At 31.4% G+C, this 22,097-nt stretch overlaps 1 protein-coding gene across 15 annotated transcripts in view; it reads right to left on the bottom strand.

Annotated features, from left to right (window-relative positions):
• LOC132713504 (receptor-type tyrosine-protein phosphatase delta-like) overlaps positions 1 to 22,097 on the bottom strand; it is a 208,087-nt gene that overhangs the window by 33,806 nt on the left and 152,184 nt on the right. For 13 of the 15 annotated variants that reach the window (XM_060696141.1, XM_060696132.1, XM_060696133.1 and 10 more), the window contains 3 exons: positions 10,668 to 10,718; positions 9,054 to 9,154; positions 7,866 to 8,064 (listed from right to left, as the gene is read on the bottom strand). In XM_060696141.1, the coding sequence (XP_060552124.1) occupies positions 7,866 to 8,064; positions 9,054 to 9,154; positions 10,668 to 10,718 (351 nt within the window). The remainder of the gene's footprint in view (positions 1 to 7,865; positions 8,065 to 9,053; positions 9,155 to 10,667; positions 10,719 to 22,097) is intronic. The other 2 variants (XM_060696139.1, XM_060696148.1) reach the window with 1 other exon arrangement.

Here is a 22,097-nt window from a genome sequence, read left to right on the forward strand (position 1 = left end):
AGACAGAAAATATAATTTGAAAAGAATACAAAAAGGTAAATGTCTTAACATCTATAAAAGAGTTAAAATATAAACTAAATATAAAAATATACAAATAAAAGCCATTAGCCAATTAATGTTGCTGATTTTCCAACAAAACTTCATTCAACAAATATCTTTATATACTTAGTATCCTGTTTTTACCGTCTTTTTTTTTTTTTTTACTTCTTTAACCATCTGCAGCCAGTATTATGGTAGACTTATTTGCTGCACAGGATCAGAGTAAAATATTGCTCAAGCCGAAATTTCCAAATCAGACAATCAACAGTTTCAAATACATGTAAGCAGTGTGCCTCTAAAGATACAAACAGCAAGTAACAATCAAGCATTTACCTTTGCTGCAGGTATGTGCTGCTCATATGTATGGAGCCAGGCCAAATCCTTTGGACCTGTCATAAGAGGCTGAATACTTTAGGCTAGTAAATTTAAGAATTTTGATACCAAATCAGTCAAATAAATTAACAAAGCTGTTAGTTCCAAACTGAAAACACCACAAATTTATTGTAAAAATTTAGCATGACACAAGTGGGTCACAATTGCAGTAGCATGGACCAAAAAGTTTAGCATGACAAGAGTTCATGATTGCTGTGACAAAGAATATGCTTTGTGTTTTGTTGGAGAATTATGCAACATTAAGAGATTAATATATAAAGAAGTGCTGAAAGGAAAGACAATTAACTGTAATCATCATGAGAAATGTCCTTACCAATAGGCTCTATATATCCGCACATACAGGGAAGAAAAGTAAACAACTGTTAGTAACATGTGGCAACAATCTTCACAAAGGAGCGTAGCTTGGCAAAAGCACAGAAGCCGGTGCTTGTACAATGTTATCGCAGAAAGATCAAGGTCAACGCACACATGGGGGGTGTACCGTACAATATAACACAGTTTCAATTTTTTTCACTGATTTTACACAAATTTTACAATGATTAATCTTATCTTTTTTGTTCACTAATCACAAATTTTACAATGATTAATCACAAAGTTTTACAATGATTAATCAATTTATATTTTTTTCATTGATTAATCAAACAAAACTTTTCAATGATCAATAACGAATGTCATTGGTCATTAAAGTTTTTTCCAAATAACACCTATACATGTATAATGAATCCCAAAAAGTGTTGGAATTGACTATTACTTTCGACTATTTGGAATGCTTCGGTATCTATAACCATAGCTACACCCCTAATACTGTTAATAATTAACATTATCATCTAAATTAACACAAACTACTTGCATAATGTATTTCATTCTACAAAAATTATTAGTGATATTATAACAAATCAAATGATATACTTGAAACTATATAAAGATTGATTATGGTTTAATATGGTGATCAAAATAATTGTCAAAATTTTATACTTGAAATTGCATTCTGTTATAAGTTATTAGTCCACAATGTAAAAAGGGGATAAAAAAGGAGAAATAATAATTTTCGCACATGCAAGAACTTTAGGAAATTTACATAAATATCTGTATTAACTACATGGCAGAATCTTTTTCTAACAGTTGACAACATATGAATTAGCTACAACTTAAAATAATTTAATAAAGCCATTCTTGACATGCCAGCCAATGTAGCCCCGCCCAACCCCAATGAAGCTCCGCCCAACCCCAATGTAGCCCCACCCAACCCATTGTCAATCTCCACAAACCATAGCAAATTATTACGATCAATGCATTTTCCTTAATTCTTCATCCCCCTTAATTGAAAACAAAATCAAGCTACATTTTTTGTTATTAAATACTGAGCCATTCTAAGTTTATAAACCTCTTCAAGAAATACCCCAGAGACACAAAGAAAGTCCCAAAATAAACTAAAGAAACTGAAAAAAAAAATGGTTTCAAGACAAGACTGAATAACCTTTTGTAAAATCATCAGAACACATCAGTGTCAAATGGGGACAAAAACTTTAAAATGTTACAGAAAAAAAATACATTTCCATTTCCAATAATATTTAATATAGTTTGAGTGGCATTCTACATTGCCATTACCTAAGGGAATAAAAAGAAAAAAATTAACTTTTTTATGTAAAAAAAAAGCCCCAAAAGCTTGTCAATTTAACAGATTTCAAATTTAAGTATTATAAAACCTTCTGTGTTAAATATAAAACCTTGACTGAATGCTTCTCATGGGCAAAGAAACTTAAAATTTTGAGAGTTTGTAGCATTATTAACAAAATAATTAAAACTTTGTAGTGAAGATAATTATGTAGCTTTAAAAATAACTTATATAAATACCCCAGCAATATTTTTGCAAGAGGAAAAGAAAGAGCAATGAATAAATATGAACAGAGCAAAAGTATTTTGTTTTCACAAATTTCAACATTTTACAACCTATGCATATAAACATTGAACTGTTTACAATAAATATGTTAGTACTTAATCTTTAGTATTTTTTTTTTTACTTGCATTCATCAGTCAAGATTTCATATACATTACTTTTAACTTTTTTAAGACACCAACAGTTTGGTAAGATGTGGTTAATAGAAACAAATGAGGAAAAACACTAACATCACAGTTCTTTGCTTTTTTTTTCTTCTTCAACAATATACTATAAATTATGCAGACTTTATTTCTATCTTAATCTAAAAGAGCAAACACAAAAGACATACAGACACAACACAATACACAAAACAATGAACATTTTTTCTTGAAAAAAAAGAAAAGAAAAACAAATATCCAAGTTTCTAACACAGATAACATAAATTTTGTTGAAATACAATCATAGGCCATCATTCAATCGGAATTAAATAACAGAAATTACTTGACTCTCTGACAACAATTAAATGCATTTTCTGAGTCAAAATATAATCTAATTAACTCAATTATCTACCTCTTTTATCGAAAAGATGACATTTAGAGTGTAGAAACATAAGTGTTATCATTTGTAGATGTTATTATTTTAAGAGCCCAAGGGAAACTAAACACTAAACACAACATTTCAAAGAGAAAGAGAAGCATTTAGTCTCTACAATTTAATGGAAGATTTGTATTTAACTTCGTAATAAAAACAACATGCAGATGCATCATAATAATAAATCTTCTTTTTTTTTTTGGAAAAATTTTAAACTGCAAGAAAAATTATTCCATGTTCCTCTTACAAGACCACTATATTTATCAGAGATTATAATATTGATATTGACATATTATATATTTACTGTAAGTACAAATGGAATCTGACTGCTCAAGTGGTGAGTTTGACCAATGACAAACAAGATTATTTAGTTTTTTTCTCACAAGGAATTCTTTCAGTGGCAATGTGAAGAAGTAACATGTCACCCACAACTAATGTCCAGGGGCAACATAATCAATTGACTGTATTGCCCAGGTTGCCCCACAGACTTTAGATTTAAAACAGACAAATAAGTCAAAATCAGATTTCATTGGCCCAGATGTCTGAAGTGATTGTACATAAATATTTGTGATTTTAATCTTTGGTAAGATGATACATACTTACCTTTTTCTGATAGTGGAAAGGCATGTTAATATCCTTGTAGATACATGTATTGGGAAAGATGATGTTGATATCTTTGAAATAGTTCAAAATGCCTTGACATTAAGAAAGAAAGATCTTAACACCAGTTTGTTGATATTGAAAAGGAAGATTGAATCACCTTTGTTGACATTTGGAAGGCAAGATTTTAACACCTTTGTTGATACTGAAGAAAAACCTTAAACATTCTTGTTGACTAAAGAAAAGACAATGTAAACACCTTTGTTAAAATTGCAAGAAAGCATTCAAACACCTTTGTTGATATATTGGAAGAAATCCTTTAAACACCTTTGTTAACATAAGGAAGGGAAGACTTTAACACCTTTGTTGATATTGGAGACATTATTAAAATATACTTGACACAAAAAAAGACAATTAAAACACACACATATTTGTTGACAAACAACAACACCCCCCCCCCCCCCAACAACCCCCCCCCCCCAAAAAAAAAAAAACACACACAATATAAACACCTTTGTTCATACTGGAAGAAAGCATTTTATCACTTTTGTTAACATTGGAAGAAAGCATTGTATTACTTTGTTAACTTTAAAAGAGAAGAATTGAAGATTTAAAATGGAAAGGAAAATTGAAACACCTCTGTTGACACTGTAAGGTAAATTTAAACACCTTTGTTCACACTGGAAAAGAGAATTTAAGTAGCTTTCTTGACATAAGACAGAAGGAAGATTTGAGTACTTTTGTTGACATGAGAAATGTCTAAAAAAACCTTTGTTGACACTGTGACGTAGATTTAAACATGCTTATTAACACTGGAAAGGAAGATTTGAGTGGCTTTGTTGAGATGAGAAAGATCTAAAAACCTTTGTTGACACTGTCAGGTAGATTTAAACATGCTTATTAACACTGGAAATGAAGATTTGAGTAGCTTAGTTGAGATGAGAAAGAAAGATTTTAAAACCTTTGTTGACACTGTAAGGTAGATTTAAACATGCTTATTAACACTGGAAAGGAAGATTTAAGTAGATTTGTTGAGATGAGAAGAAAGATTTAAAAACCTTTGTTGACACTGTCAGGTAGATTTAAACATGCTTATAAACACTGGAAATGAAGATTTGAGTAGCTTTGTTGAGATGAGAAAGAAAGATTTAAAAACCTTTGTTGACACTGTCAGGTAGATTTAAACATGCTTATTAACACTGGAAAGGAAGATTTAAGTAGATTTGTTGAGATGAGAAAGAAAGATTTTAAAAAAACCTTTGTTGAAACTGTAAGGTAGATATAAACACTTTTGTTGACAATAAAAATAATTTAAACACATTTTACATCCCTGTGTAAATGCAGAAAAGATATTAACATTAGTGCTATTTTGGGGAAGTTTTTTTTTAAATATCCTCTGCTGATTGCCTGATAAATCTATATTGACATAAAAAAGAAATATTCAAATTTAGCTTCAGATATTGCAAACAATATTGTTTAAATTCTGAAAGGTAAAAAGGATATTTTGAGAAAAGGAATCTGAAAAACTCTAAGAGAAACATGGAATAATTCTGAATCGCAGAATATTTATTTTTTAAACACAGACATTTCAGTTGATTCTTTAGTTTAAAAGGTAACACAGATCAAGAGAGAGAAACAAACATTCTAGAAGAGTGGCATGGTAAAAAGATTTGTAGAAATTGTATAAAAAAAAGAGTGGTTTTCACATAGAAGGGCAAGTTTTCTATAACTTACCAGGATAACCTTTACGTAACTCTTTAAAATTTGGTCGAATTGACTCAGTAACTGTGTATGGTTAAACATAAAACAAATTACTATCTAGCAATGTTAGTAAATTCAGGGCAAACTCTTCAAGAATCCAGCAATATATCCATAATTTCAAACTTTTCAAATTATTACACAAAATTAAAGTGACCATTAACTATTCTGTTTTGAAAATATGATTATACAAATTCTTTTAATGTCTCTAAATATTTCTTTATGAAAAATTCTCATTACTGAACGACACTGTTAGAAAATTATGACTTTTGAACTTAAAATTACAAAATAATTCATACCTTTGACAGAAACTTTCAATGATCTTATCCAAAATAATACTCTTCACAGGGGATTCTTGAAGTTTTCATAATGTTAATACATATATATAAAAGTATATATGGTTAGGTAGAAACAAAAAACTATTCTATATGCTTGGTTGGTTATTCACGAATTCGAAAACCTAGCTAAACGCCGTTTTGCGGTACTTTCTGTACATAGCTCTGGGGAATTCACGTAATGGAGTGTAATAGCGAAGTCAATGTTATCGGCCTTTTTTAAAATTAGACTGAAATAAAACACTTATTTCTTTATAAGAAAATAATTAAATATCATTGTATGAATAATCCCATAAAGATATTAAGTAAATACACAAGTTAACGCAGAAAATAACTTTATTTAATATCGAAGATTCCACTACGTCTGTTTGAATTTTATTGATTCTCATTATAAGCAATTTATTTTTTTGAATAATTTGCAATAGATATTAAACGAATATTGATAATTTTCAAAAACATCAATTTATTTCACCTTAAACGGTAGAAAAATAGACATATCTCGTAACTGTGTTATGTACTTCGTTTGGTGTAATTCCCCAGAGCTAAAACGGTAACATACCGGAAAACGGTGTTTAGCTAGGTTTTCGAAAAGGTCAATTAATACGAATATAGAATAATTTTGTCTCACTGCCTAAAAATAGTGCTCAGAATGTGCTTGAAGCAAAATAGTGCTGTTAAAGTGCTATATACATGCAAAATTCTCTTTTTCACTAGTTAAACATGTGAAATATGTTCTATTTTTTTTCATGCAACGATTTTTTCAAAATTTCAAAAACCCATTTTATACATGTACAATGTTCAGACTACCCAAAGATATATAAATATATTTATTATTAATCCTCATTTGTTTCAATACACATAGTGAGCACTTTAACCAAACTGGAAGATTTTTGTTCTCTCCCAAACAAGGGACATTGGCACTCCAAAATAATAGTTCTGTATATATCTACAGTAATACACACTGTCTAGTCATGCGGTTAAGTAACGTTATGCACTCTAGACTAAGCATTCTTTACATGTTAAAATCATTCACAAAATTCATATGTACATGTATATATATATATTTATAATTATTATACAGGTATAATGTAGCAACACAACTGACACTAAATACATCTGGTGTCAATCAAAACATTTTTTGTTTAAAAAGAAACAGAAAATTACTCAAAAAATTCTTTTGAAAATAATTTATCTGAATAATTAATTGCAGCAAGATTAGTGATTGAAACCAGACAGTTTATTCCATGGCAGTATGTTTGCATTTTATCCAAACACTGAACAAACAGAACAAAATTCTTTGACACAGGACGCAACATTTTACGCTGACCGCACACTGCATTTTGCACATCACATACTGTTAATTTGAAGCATGCTGGGTGGCTTACGCAAACGCATTTTCATGTCACACGACATGCGAACAAACGCAACATACGCTCAGTGTGCATATTGCCTCATGCGCCAATACATTTTGCATGCAGAGTGATCTCCAAACCATCAAACTCGAGACTAAAAAAAACTGTGAGATTTGGAACTGTTTCCTATTAAAAAATTGCGTATAAACCCATTGCAAAAGAAACCTTTCCTTGAAAATTTTTTTTTATACAAAGTTCTGAATAATCTTTGTTTAATCAACTAGACTATGACAAAGAAAATGCTAATTTTACAATTACATTTTCTCAAAACGCAATCATAAACAGGAAAACGTAATTAGCAACAAAATTACTTGTCCTCGCTAAAAATAGACCAATTTCAATTAAAATTCTACACAAGTTTTAAAAAGGAACTTCACTCTTTTGAAAAAAAGAGCTTCAAAATGAATTTAATCATAATGTTATACTGTTAGTAAATTTTAATATTAAGTAAAAATATTAAGGTTAAACTAATCTATACAATTATGAAACCTGGTGTAAAATTATCAATAGTTTCTTTAAAAAACAAGTTCTACGAATTATGCAATATCCACATTGTACATTATGATATTTTAACCATTAGGCACACATGTTAGGAAAGTGCTTATTCATCAAAACTCATCTTATTCAGTATAAATAAGAAAAAAGAACTATATTTTCCAAACCTTAAACTTGTCTGAGTACTGGTTAACTGTAATAAACATTGTGTGAAACATTACCATTCTTGTAATCTAGCAGCCCAAAACTACTAAAGCGTGTATTTCTATGTCCTTCACCAGGTGCCAAAATCTGTCTCCATAGCAATAACCAATTAGTAACAACAGGGACCCATCACCCGCAATAAACACAGACAATACATACCTCCTTGTCTAGTCATCACTTGAACCGGAACGGACAATGGACCTTGACCCATGCTTGAGAAGGCCAGCACACATATTGTGTAGGTGCTGTTGGGGATCAAACCACTAATAGTAGTCATCTTGTTCTCTCCTGCCACCTCTTGGTTCATCCATAGCACAATTGGTAGGTCTGGGTTGGTTGTATAAAATACTTTGTATCCCTGAAAACATCGTAGATATATAGAAATATTCAGTTTGTTCCTACTTTAAATGGGGTTGAAGTTGCCTAATTGGATGGGGGGGTGAGGATCCGGAGGAGTAGAGTTTAAGGCTTCTTTACCAAAATAAAAGTTACCAGGGCAAGCATTTACCTTATAAACAATCATAAATAAAATAATAAATAAATAATAAATGTCATTTTCTACAAAAATAACCAATCCTATCCTAAACAAAAATGTATGTCAATTAAAGGGAAACAAAATATCCTGAAAGATTTCATGACTGTAAGGCATATGGCTCAGGGGGCATATGGTGCCTTACCATCGAGTGTACCAGTTCTCGTAGAGCTTGTTTCATAGCTCTGTTCTCATCAATATTTCAACACTTTGTCTGTATGGTAGCATTTTGTATAATAACAATTTGAAATTTTACATGGATAATGCCAGATTCTAATCACAGAAATGTGTTGTTATTGTTGCCATTAAAAAAGTTTTTTTCTTTTTGTAAGGAGAACTAATTTCCATTCTAGTGATCATGTTAAAACGTATGATCTAATTTATATGAATCCGGTGTAAAGATTAAATTTATTGGAAAAATAAAGTCTTTCAATATGGTCATATCATGTGTGACAATTCCTTTTGAATCATGGCCGCCTAGCATGAACACATGAACAATACAGTCCTCAATACAAGTACAAAAGTGGAATGAAATTTCAAACATTTCATTAAAAAATATAAAACCAAAAAACAAAACAACAAATGTCATTCAATCAATAACCATAAATGAAATATAAAATCAATATGTGTCATACATGAGCATGAATATGGCCAGGCTCTATATTGATGCGTGCTTAACTTAAGTTCTCACACTGATCTGGAAATCCCTCTTACAAGTTATATCCACTATTCTGACAAGTCCTTACCAAAAGTTTAGTGTGATAATGGAAACATAAAATGTTTCAAATGCAAAATGTACAGATAAATGTTTGAACCTGAATAATTCCATTTGGTATCTCGGGCTCATCCCAGTCTATGCGTATAGTTTGAAGACTATGAGGTCGGGCTCTCACATTTCTTGGGGCAGATCCTGGCGCTAAAATAGCAAAAATAAAATCGCATGTAAGTTACACGAATATGTTAAGATAAATTAGCTGAAAGAATAAAATGTGAAGAAAAAAAAAAGTGTTCATGTAAAATAATTAAGGTTTGACACACACAAACACACTTGATTTTAATCTCAAAAAATAAAATTTTAATAATCTTAATGCAAAAAGCAAAATGTTCTTTTTTTTTCTAATACATAATTATACATATTTTGATTTTTTTATATCAAATTTAGATTCTGTAATTGATAAAATGTAATATTTAAAAAAATAATTTTTCACAAGCTTTAATAGAGCAAAATGAGAGAATAAATCGAAAATTCATGCAACATGCGTAAGTAAGTAGTTTACATGCATTTACAACAGAAAGCATGCCATAGATTGATAGATAGATAACTCTCCTCTTGAGAAATCGCCTATAATCGCAAATCATAACTTATTTCGCCAAATACTTTTTTGGTGTGACTTTTTCTTGCGTTTTTTGGTGCAAAGAGGAGAATTTTCTTGTCATTTCTGCTTGAAGGAAAATATACATGCACCTTCAACATACTAAGCATGGGTTTGTAAGCATAATAATATAAGACTGTACAAGTGTGTAGGAAATAGAAGGAATTAATATTTTTCTGTTAGATAATAAATGTTAATGAAAGAACAATTTTCTAAGATAAATGTATACTGGCTACCATTATACTCCTATACTCCTTATCAAACAAATTTCAGCCCATATTAATAAGGCTAATGCTTTAATCTTTAAAATAAAATTGCTAGGTACAATAGAAATTATTACAGAAATTTAAATTTGACATCTGTGCAAATATGTAGGGCATAATAGATCTAAACAAATCAGAGATTTAGCTAATTTTAATGTCAATTTAAATCAATACAAAAACATAACCCTTTTTTTCCCTTATTTCTGTATTTTTTTTGGTTCCCTCTAATGTTGCCGACTTCTTTGAAACAAACTAAAACTAATGAACAGAATCTAATAATTAAATCATACAAATTCAATTTAAATCAAGCTTCATTTCCTGAGGGCTTGAAAATAAAAAATATTTCCAAATGAAAAAACTGTGCACACACAATGATTGTACCTAAAAGTGCAAACGTTTCAGGTCCTGAAAAAAGATGCCACTTCTAGTAAAAGCGATTGTGCATCTCAAACAGAAAGACGTGGTACAAAAAGGACACTTTTTTCCACCTTCATCATCTCGAAGTTGTTGTTTTTTTTAAAATAACAAACAAGTATTACGCAGCAAAGAGTTTCAGAGAGAGAGAGAAAGAGCTAACTGTTTAAAAAAAAAAAAGACGAGAAAAATAATAAATCAAACATCTATAACAACACAGAAAACTTGTCGTCTGCTTCATACTCTCAAGGTCAAGGTCATCCTCTCAAGGTCAAGGTCACTAAAATTTTTTTTAAGTTTGTTCAAAATCCTATCACATTTACTGGTCACAGAAAGCACAATAGAAATAAAACATAAGACATAAATGATGAATGGTTACCCAGTTGATGTCGAGGATAGGTGTATGTTACACGATCCACGGGCGGCAGTACTACAGGAAATAAATGATCACATTAAAAATACACATTATGCAGTGGACATTCTTCAATTTTTACTATTTAACTTCACACCCATGTATCTGATTATATGACATATCACAAGACTGGCATTTCCAGAGAACCGGACATTGGAACATGTCCAGTTTTTCCAGGTTTCACCGCATTTCAGTTCTCATTACTATGACAGCAAATTTTGTAAAAAAAAATATATATAGGCATTACTTGAATGTTATTCATTTTATACCTTCTCAAAAGCACATTGCTCACTCCAGCAAAGAGTAAATGCTAATGCTTTATACAACTGACTTTACCAATTAATTCTTTGATGTGCAATAATAATATATTTTGAAATATGAAAAAAAAAATGTTATCAAGATATTTATCTATTTTTCTGAAATGAAAATAGATGTTTTTTTTTTCAAATAGTATTGATACATAGAATATATTCTTACAAGTGTGCAAATATTATTTCAAGTCAACATCAAGAATGTGCAAAAGGTAGACAGAGATTAAAATCTATAACGCCTTAAATTAGGATGCTATCAGTTTTATTTCAAAAACAAAAAAGTCACATCTAGAAAAAACGATTGAAAAAACATCAAAAGATATAGGAAATTTTAAAAAATCAAATAAATTTATGCCATTAATTTAGACCTTAAGTACGATTATCTCTTGAAAATATCAATGGATTGGTCTGAAATCCAAGCATGGAGACCCCATTGTACAAATTCAGGAGGGTAGAAGTAATGAGCAAAATTAACCTATGTGAACTGAGCAGGGTCAAGGTAATGAGCAAAATTCATCTATGTGAACTGAGCAAGGTCAAGGTAATGAGCAAAATTCACCAATGTGAACTGAGCAAGGTCAAGGTAATGAGCAAAATTCACCTATGTGAACTGAGCAAGGTCAAGGTAATGAGCAAAATTCACCTATGTGAACTGAGCAAGGTCAAGGTAATGAGCAAAATTCACCTATGTGAACTGAGCAAGGTCAAGGTAATGAGCAAAATTCACCAATGTGAACTGAGCAAGGTCAAGGCAATGAGCAAAATTCACCTATGTGAACTGGGCAAGGAGGTCAAGGTAATGAGCAAGGTTCACCAATGTGAAATGAGCAAGGAGGTCAAGGTAATGAGCAAAATTCACCTAGGTGAACTGTCTGAACTAGATGGCATATTTTAAAACACCTTCAAATTACCATATCTATAATAGAAACCCGAGATTGAGATGAAATCTTGAATGAATTCAAGGTAATCCTCATCTTGTAATTAATTTCAAGAATATTTAAGCTGATTTAACTGAATTGGAGATACAATGTCGCCTCCATAATCAATAAACTTGTTCTAAAAACTTGTAATAATGTTTTTTGATAACAACCAGTAACTTTTGCTACCAGAGTCATAACAAATTTTCACATTACATTACTTCAGAACAAAACTTTTATCACTGCAGCAACACTTATCATTCTTATGTTTAATCAAGCAATCTTAAAGTTAACACAAAAAGGTAAGAGCTACCTTTTCAGTATTAAAAGCATTATCAACATGATATTGAAAAGTTTGCAATTTTTCAAGTTTTCCTCCAAAAGCAAAGTATTTGAACATCAAAATCAGATAATCTCCAAACTAGATGTCAAAGAACTCAAACTCATTGATCAATGAATTACAAGACAAGATGAGTGCTAAACAATTAAAAATTCAAACAATCTCTTAGAAAAAAGAGAAATCTAATTTAAAATTCTATTTTTAGAATAGGTTAAAAAGATTAATCATACAGCATATATATGAGAGCCATACTTCTTGTTAAATAAAATGTTCATTATCTTGTTAAATAAAATGTTCTTTATCTACGGAACTTTATTTGTAAGTCTTTTCTTTCTTCTTTTACAAATATTGCATTTTCAAAAATATGAAAGAAAAGAAAATCAAAACTTGTATGTTGTTCTTCACACCCATTAGAATAATTCTTGTTAGTGTTGAAACTGTTATCATCTAAAAAGAATTTGCTGACTAAATACATTTTACATTTGTATGCCTTTTTTTCTTCTTTTTTTTAAGTCTAAATTAAATACTTGATCCTAGCAGAATTATGGTTCCCCTTGGAAAAGCACTCAAGAACAAGTTTGTTCCCATCAAGATAAGAAGAGCTTTGGCTTTTTTTTTTAAATCCAAAATTGCAGGAAGAAACAGCAGTTAAAAACTGGGTAAAAAACCCGTCTGAATTCATTTCTAATTACACCAAACATAATTTATACTCTATGTAATGTATGAATCATTTTAAAAAAAATACACTTATAATTTTTCAAAAGGTGTCTTTGTATATATTCATATCTCTTTAATTATTTTCAAAGGAACTGGCTCCTTGAAAGAGATTTAAAATATAAAATTTATGTAAAGAGAAATAGTTAAAACTAAAAAAAAAGGAAAACTGTAAAATTTTTACTTTTCCATCTAATTTTCCCCCCCTACACATAATTTTCAAAAGAGCGAAAATTGAAAGTAACTGCGCTAACAATTTAGAATAGTGTTTGGACTTAAGACAAAAAAAAAAACAAAACAAACTAAACTTTTGATGTAAAATACATACATGTGTTTTATAATACATGTAATTTAAAACATTATAACTTTACATGACTCATCTATACATTAGGCCATAAAACGATCAGGGATTGTTTAGAATTACAAACAACCATTCTGCAGAGATGAATTTCACAATAGTTTTCAATTTTTGCACCAGCGATAATTGCTGAGCGAATTCCCTGTTTTCCTATAGAAAAAACATATTTAGCAGGTAGCTTTCATTCTCATTAAAGTATTCAGTTTCCAATTGTGGTATTTGTCTCCAATTAAATATTACAATCTCCCAGTTTTCAGTACTCGGAATGTAATAAAGTACACATGTTTTCCATAGCATATTTTCATCCTCCCCACCTGATTTTAATTAATATTAATTTTTTGCAACCAATTAACCAAAAACAATGCCAACAACCCATGTCCTATAGCATTTTGCAGAAGCATTTCTGCGTAAAAGTCTATAAAACTCTTGTTTATTCAAGATAATTTGGAAAACTTGCATTTTAATGATGTAATAAAATGCAAATTTTCCCTCAAAATCTGGAAAATCATTATTATATAAAGAAGGATAAAACACATTTCAGTATGTTTCACAGGTAAACTCAACATGTAACATATTCATATAACACAGCATATAAACTTTCAGAAAATTCTTTCCTCGTCTTTTCACACCCATGAATCAGTGTTTTTATCTCACTCTCTTACCTATAAACACTGATCATACCCAAGATTTTTTCCCCCTGTAATCTAGATCAGTCAGGGTGGAGTAAGATATAAGGGCTTATCAGTTAGTTGAAGATTGTCTAATCTTCCCTCATACAGTTCTATGGAATATCTCCCCCCCCCCCATCTCCAGGCCCTCCATGAAGAGCAACAGCTATTACATTTCACAATTAGCAGTTAATAAATTACTTTATCTTCAGTTTGCAAACACACCCTATTGAATTCCTTTTAAATTTCTACCAGGGACCCTTTACTTTCAAAAATAAAATTGCCTAAATTAACTCATTAACCAAAAACAAGATGACTCAAATTGCATGCCATATTAGAATTAAGTGCATTCTGGGAAGGATAATAAAACCTAAACCAGTTAAAAAGTGATAGCCTACAAAAAATAATAATCGAATTTGTAATTAAAATTACAGAGTTGTTGATGAATAGATTTTATCATATCAAGACAGTATGGCTGTGATATGGATGTAAACATTTCTCAAAAGACACATTTTCGAACATTCCGAAGTAAAATAACATGCACAGCAAGCGCACGTATTCTTTGCATACGTTTCCCAAGAAGCTTTTGAACTTTCTCAAGAAAGTCTTAGTGGAATATGCTGTAAAGTTATGCCTTATCAAACTATCTCTATAACCTGAAGGGGAACCAGCTTATTTAATAGTGATTAATAAAACTTGATACCAATCTAACTAGATCAAACATATGTTGTTCACATTTTCAGCATGGGTTTTCCATGTCATGCAACTATGCTTTGTTGATTTCAGGTTTTTTTCCTTCATCTCTACAGGAATCAGTTTGGTGTCTACAGACAAATCTTAGTGAAATTTGCTGGTGATGAATAAAGCAGACTGAGAATAAAATAATCAGTTTTAGAAAACTGAACTTGGCAATCACTGGCATAAACAATAAACAAAATGAGCTATTTCAGACATTGGATATAATTTGTTGGATGGTTGTTTTATGTAAAATATTCACACAATAATAGAATGCTGATGCTGAAACTTCATCAATCAGTATTGTTAAAGTTTTGATATGAAGCAATACTAAATATCTTAAAATCACTTGTCCATTTTTTTATCAGTACAAAACCATTTCATCATTTCTACAGAAAATTTCAAAAGATGTACAGGCTAAATAGTTAACAGTTACTAAGACAGCATGATTGTGCCGGCTGATCTTGGTCTTCACTGGCCACTTGGGGTATAATCTGTTGCTGACAGCATGTAGGTGAAGAGTTTAAGTTTATGAATTTTCCTCTTAAAATTATTTTCTTTGCTTAATGAAAACAATTTTGCTTATATTTAAGTTGTATAAGGTTGTATAAGTCCCGACTTCTTGTACTCCGATAATAATAGGAACTTATATTATCAACCACAATTATTCAGAATCAAGCACAGGTGTGGAAAAAATTATATTACAATGTAATTCTTCTTATATGAATATACTTGTATCATATTTCCTTACCAAGTCTGTACAATAACAAGAGCTGTCGGTAGGACAGCACACTCGACTATTCTAAGTGCTTGATAGTAAAAGAGCCTTGATAATGTTAAATTTTTTAAGTTCACAAAGGGCTATTTTCTTTTTATAAATTCATGTTATAGGCCTTAGAGAGAGTCTAATTATACAGTATTGGCTTGACTATTTGGAAGGTAATGTCACGAGGGTGTTTTATTGAGTATAATAATACTAATTACCTATGAATACATAAATTTTACAGAAAAGGTGCAAAGGCTTGTTATTAAGATGTTTTATCAAGTAAATAACTGCTTTATTATTATGAATGCATAAAATTGTCCCAAAAAAGGCACAAACCCTTCAGTAGTTATTGAGATAACAGCTTACAAGCAAAACTTTACCATGAATTTCTAAGTTGAAAAAGGGGAGAAAAATCAGCCTAAATGCAAGATAGAATTATGGATCTTTGTCAGTGAGCTACAATTATGACCCTAAATGCATATGTGAAGTTTTAAATAAATATCTTTAATAGTTATTGAGATATGTAAAACTTGCGTGTAAACATTAACCAAGAGACTAAGTAGAAAAGGGGATATGAATCAGCCTTAATGCAAGATAGAGTTATGGAACTTGGTCAGTGACATACAATTATGACCCTCCAATTATGACCCTAAGTGCATGTGTAAAGTTTCAAGTAAATATCTTTGAAGACCTTTAACCAAAATCTCTAAGTTCTAAAGGGGCAAATAATTCTGCAAATATTGCAGGCAGAGTTATGCAATTTTGCAAACTGATGTACATTGTTACTATAAAAAAGTATTTTAAATTTCAATTGAATATCTCAAGCAATAATTGAGATATTTTACTTTACAAAAAACTTTAACCAAAATTTCTAAGTTAAAAAGGGGCATAATTCTGTCAATATTGTAGGCAGAGTTATCCAACTTGTCAATCTGATGTAGCTTATTACTATAAATAAGTATTGTAAGTTTCAATTGAATATCTCAAGTAATAATTGAGATATTTGACTTTACAAACAACTTTAACCAAAATTTCTAAGTTAAAAAGGGGCATAATTCTGTCAATATTGTAGGCAGAGTTATCCAACTTGTCAATCTGATGTAGCTTGTTACTATAAATAAGTATTGTAAGTTTCAATTGAATATCTCAAGTAATAATTGAGATATTTGACTTTACAAAAAACTTTAACCAACGCAGACGCCGACGCGGACGCTGACGCCGACGCCGACGCCGGGGCGACTACAATAGCTCTCATATTCTTCGAATAGTCGAGCTAAAAATGCTTTTAAAAAGGTTAAACAAAAAAGAAAAAAGATTTAAGTATAATGCAGAAGCCAAAATCATGGTACCTCTTGGAATGAAGAAAAAAAAACATGAAGAAAAAAACATCTTGAATTTCACAATTTCAATAATAAATCACTTCTGTTAACATTAACATTTCAAAAACCATGACAGCTAACTTCACCTTCTTATGATAAAAGCAGCTGTTTAATTCATAAACCAGAAAGCTAGAAATCACCCCTGTCCCTCAGCTTTCACCTTTCTTTAATTCATCATTTAAAACAACCCCATCAACTTACCCAGGAGTTATCTTCCCCTACACCACCCACAAACACAAGTTTCTGGGCAAAATATCAAAACATTTCCATAAAAGATATACAATTAATTTCAAAGTTGACTGAAATAATAGATGAGTAAAATGTAAAACATTTCGCAGGCCTGAAATTTATGCACTTTTGATTGATATACTAGAAATTGTTGAGCACATAATTTTACTGCCTGAACTGTTCCAAATTCCAAATTAAAAGGTGTCTGAAGGCTTCCATCTTAATGATACAAAAAATATGTTCGAAATTCTAAGAATAACTTCAGAGATGTTTGAAATATCACTGTATGATATCCATAAATGAGCCGCGTCATGACAAAACCAACATAATGGGTTTGCGACCAGCATGGATCCAAACCAGCCTGCGCATTCGCGCAGTCTGATCAGGATCCATGCTGTTCGCTTACAAACTCTATAACAAGTACAGAAACCGATAGCGAACAGCATGGATCCTGATCAGACTGCGCGGATGCGCAGGCTGGTCTGGATCCATGCTGGTTGCAAACAAACTATGTTGGTTTTGTCATGACGCGGCTCATAAATGACTTATAATTGGCGTATAATGGCACTTTGGAGTATTTTAAATTGTTAATTGCCAAAAGCACTACAACTTTTATATTATCAAAATACCTTTAATTGTTAAATTATAAGAATTTATCATATTTTGAATATAATTTCACTTCATTCACCATCATATAAATATAAAAGCAAACATACCCACTGAAAACCTAGGAAACTTTTATTACATAACTTTTATTACATCAAATTAAAAGAAGAAAAAAAGAGAAGCACTAGTTTTTATTGAACTGATTATATATATTATCAAATCAAAAAAGTATCTTCAGTCACTTTATAGTCATCAGGACATACTGCTATGTCTCATTGTCTCGTAGATTTTTAATTTGCCTTTTCTATATTATGTAAGGTCAGTGTGGCTGAAGAGGAATCCGGAAATGAAGGAGAGGTACAGAAAAAGATGGGAGGGAAGAAAAGAGAAAAAGCTTTAATGGAGATGTTCTGGACTTCAATCCAACAACTGTTTTCATTTTAAGTTCTAGACAGATTGAGATAAGTGTGATGTAACGCAGGAAGTAGTCAGGAAGTAGGTGACAGAGCAGACGTAAAAATGGCGGGAAACTTCCTGTTCCACACCACTTGCAGACGGCATCTACAACACTAACAAGACAACAAAATAGGTTTAGATTGGGTTAAGATTTCAAAATTTAGACAGATATCTACTGTTTGTAACCATTATCAAAATAATACACATTATATATATATAAGACCTAAGAATTTTATATCATTAAACTATTAGCAAACAAAAGAAACCTCTTGTTTTCTCATTACAAATTCATCATTATTCCTTTTCCAAACAGATCTCACTTTTTCCCCCCTCAGTAACAAATATTCAACTTCAATATATCACATAATCTACTTGAAAACCCTTCAAATACTCTTTTGATATATTTATTCAAACAATTGCGAAATGTCAATCAGATTCCCAACATTGTAAGGTATGGCAAGTGTTTCTATTGAAATGTTTGGTGCCAGAAACACTTCACTCCCATAATACCACTTGTTACATCAGTATTATCAAAAGGTGAGAAAACTTCACTGTTATCTTTTACTGCTCATTAACCCAAACTTACTGTAGTAAACTCATCCCAATTACACCGTTAATTACTCATTTTTTTCCAGTTACAATCGCAGCAAGTGCTACTTCACCTGTAACTAGACAAGCCTATGTCTTGTAACAAGTTACGTGGCGCTTGAAATTTGGACAATTCTCAGAATTCATGGCAAAACAATGCTAACTACAATTAAAGACAATTTAGTAATTTACTTGTAGCCAATCGACATCACCTTGGCATAATTGTCTATTGTTTTCCTTTATCAAAGATATTAACTCAATTACAAATACATTAATATAATTACACATATTTTAGTTACTTGTAAACAAACATTTGGCCTACATTCTCTTCTTAAAAATAAGCTTTGTCGAAATTGTTGATTTTTCTTTCTTTCTTTCTTCCTCTTTTTTGAGAATAATGTAGTTCTAACTAGTTCTAACTTGGCAACATTACCATGTGTTACTAAACTTTCTAAAATTTTCTTAGAATTTACAAGGAAGAAAATTCAAAAGCAATTATATCAACTTTGTGAAAGAGAAAGGCTGTAAAAATTTTCCTTATATAGATTACATGTACACAATTTTTGCATGCTAATTTCTCAGACATTGAAGCCTTCGGCTACATTCAAATATAAGTTCTAGGAATATATTTCTGCCATCATATGACACTAATGAGAGTGAATGGTCAGCTGGTTAAATCACTTCATACCTGGCTACTGACCAACTACTTTAAATGACTAGAGTGTTTGTGACCTCTGACCACTCAGGTGAAGTAATTGGTCAGCCAGTAAGTTAAGAATTCTTTTTACCAAATGGACCAACAGAAAAGATTCAGATAGATTTTATGGCTAACAGCTCATACATCTCTGGACAACAGAGCATTGAAAATGTTGTTTTCGGTCAGTAAATTATCTGTAGTAATGAGAAGTAATTAGTTGTGGTATGTTTCTCATCATACATCCTGGTCAACATGCACTCACTAATAACCATAAACCCTTCCATTATACATATCTCAATCACCAGTCCGTCCCCCCCCCCCCACACACACACACACACACAAATCTAAATGCCTAGAAAATATTCAGTTAACATTTTTTGGATACTAATGATAAATGGAGGTTTAATGATAATGATTTATATGTTTTCATACAATGAGAGTAAATTTAAAATATATTTGATACAGAGACACACACACACACACACTGATGGTTCTTAAAAGGAAGATAAAAATCAGGATTATATTCTGAAAATATTTTTTATAAGTCATTCTGAATTCCAACAAATAGCAGATCCAACAGTTAAAGAGTAAAATTTGCGAGTTATCTGCAATATGCATAAAAATAGCAAAAATCAACACCATGCAGTTCAAGTGCATTGCTTTGGCAAAGTCATTTGTGGGAAGGAAAATTAATTAACCCTTACAGCAAAAGGTCTGCCAATAATGAGTATGGTCCATCAATGCCTTCACCTTTGTTCCTGCTTATAACACCTAATGCTTCTGCACATTGTACTTTCAATACAATAGTTCACAGAATGTTCTTGACAACTCACCATAAAATACAGTTCTCCTTTGTTTGAACTAAATTGTTACAGCAATTCAGTAGAAGCCGGCAAACAGCAGATCTGTCATGTTATATTGACTTGTGAGTTGATTAGACCCAGAAATGACAGCTCTATTTTATGTAATTGTCAAGCCTCTGCTTAATTTGTGACAGAAATCAAAGTATGGTGATCAACACATATGTAGAGATACTTGGGGGGAACATATTATGAACTTTGACCAGATGGTATATAAAATGGAAAACAACAGATCTGTTTTGAGTAGGTAATGGGAGTGATGTTGTGCTGGTATTAAGTCTCGTAATTGTGTATCACTGCTCAATTTGACTAGATCAATTACAGCTATCTACCATAGATAAGAAGAGGCCAAATGATGCTAATCCTGTAATGAGGCTCTGTAAAATTTGAGGGGAAAGATCTGTAAATCTGTCTGGCACTCATTACTTACTGTACAACTGATAACACAAGTAATGCTGGTGCTGTAATGGTGATTTGGTGGCTCCAAATGTTATGATTATTTATTTACAGCAAATCATGTCTTCACACAGATAGAATGGCTGATGATTTTTCCGACAATTTCTCTCAGACCATTAACTAACTGTAAAACATTATCATACTTGTGGGCATTTTTATGAGTTTTATATTCCCAGGATTGAAAGGGGAACTGTATAAATCTATTTTCCAAGACTACTACTAAAGCTATGAATGTTTTTTGGGGAGCAGAAGCCCTGGAGACACATAAAGGGTCATGCTGAAGTGAGGTCCTTTAGTAAACCATTAAATCAAATTCCATTACACATATTCTAATTATAAGAAAGCCCAATATTTCATACCATTAAGACAAGTCCTTCAGCAATAACAATGAAATGGTAGGGGGAGAAAAAAAAGCAGCACAAGAATTTATACCCTTAGATGTGAATTTGTATGCGTTTCACTGAGCCATTCTCCCATCACTAACAGCTATTTGCAATAATGTCTGATAATGAGCATGTTGCTGGGACAATGTCAATCACATTATTGAGAACTGTGATCCAGAATATCTCAATGATGCTAATGGTCACAGCAAGGCTATCTACAGCGAATACCAATACAATGTTTAACTGTAAAACACTAGGAATTTCTCAGACAACCTCCGTCCACACAAACACCAGCAAATACAAATATATGTATAATGCTTAAGTAAATGACAAATTCTTGGTCAATAGAAATACTGTAAAAGGTACACTAGAAATTCAATTTCAGACATTTCTGTCACAGAAACAATTGTGAAAAACCTGTCATATCCTTACAGTATTTTTTTTAATCAGCCATGCAAAGTGCTATGAAACTTTGTGCTTGCTTTTCATTGAAAATTTTCTCAGACAGTTTGTTTTGACTCTCAAACTATCATTTTTGGTTTTATTAGATACAACAAAAACTGTTCTCCAAGTTTTGAGGTGGCCTTAAATGCATAAATGAGCCGCGTCATGGCAAAACCAACATAGTGCGTTTGCGACCAGCATGGATCAAGACCAGCATCCGCGCAGTCTGATCAGGATCCATGCTTTTCGCTTACCAACTCTATTACAAGTACAGAAACTGATAGCGAACAGCATGGATCCTGATCAGAATGCGCCAGTGCGCAGGCTGGCCTGGATCCATTCTGGTTGCAAACACACTATGTTGGTTTTGTCATGAGGTGGCATTTGAAACAAACATTTTGGCCCACAGCAGTCTCTTAATGACAACCACCCCTTAACTTTATACGATATTTACCACTTGGTATTACGCAGAAGCTGTTCATCAGTGATCT

This window comes from Ruditapes philippinarum, unplaced genomic scaffold (assembly GCF_026571515.1).
Source record: "Ruditapes philippinarum isolate M1 unplaced genomic scaffold, ASM2657151v2 ctg1281_1_1_1_1, whole genome shotgun sequence".
Taxonomy (NCBI): Eukaryota; Metazoa; Mollusca; class Bivalvia; order Venerida; family Veneridae; genus Ruditapes; species Ruditapes philippinarum.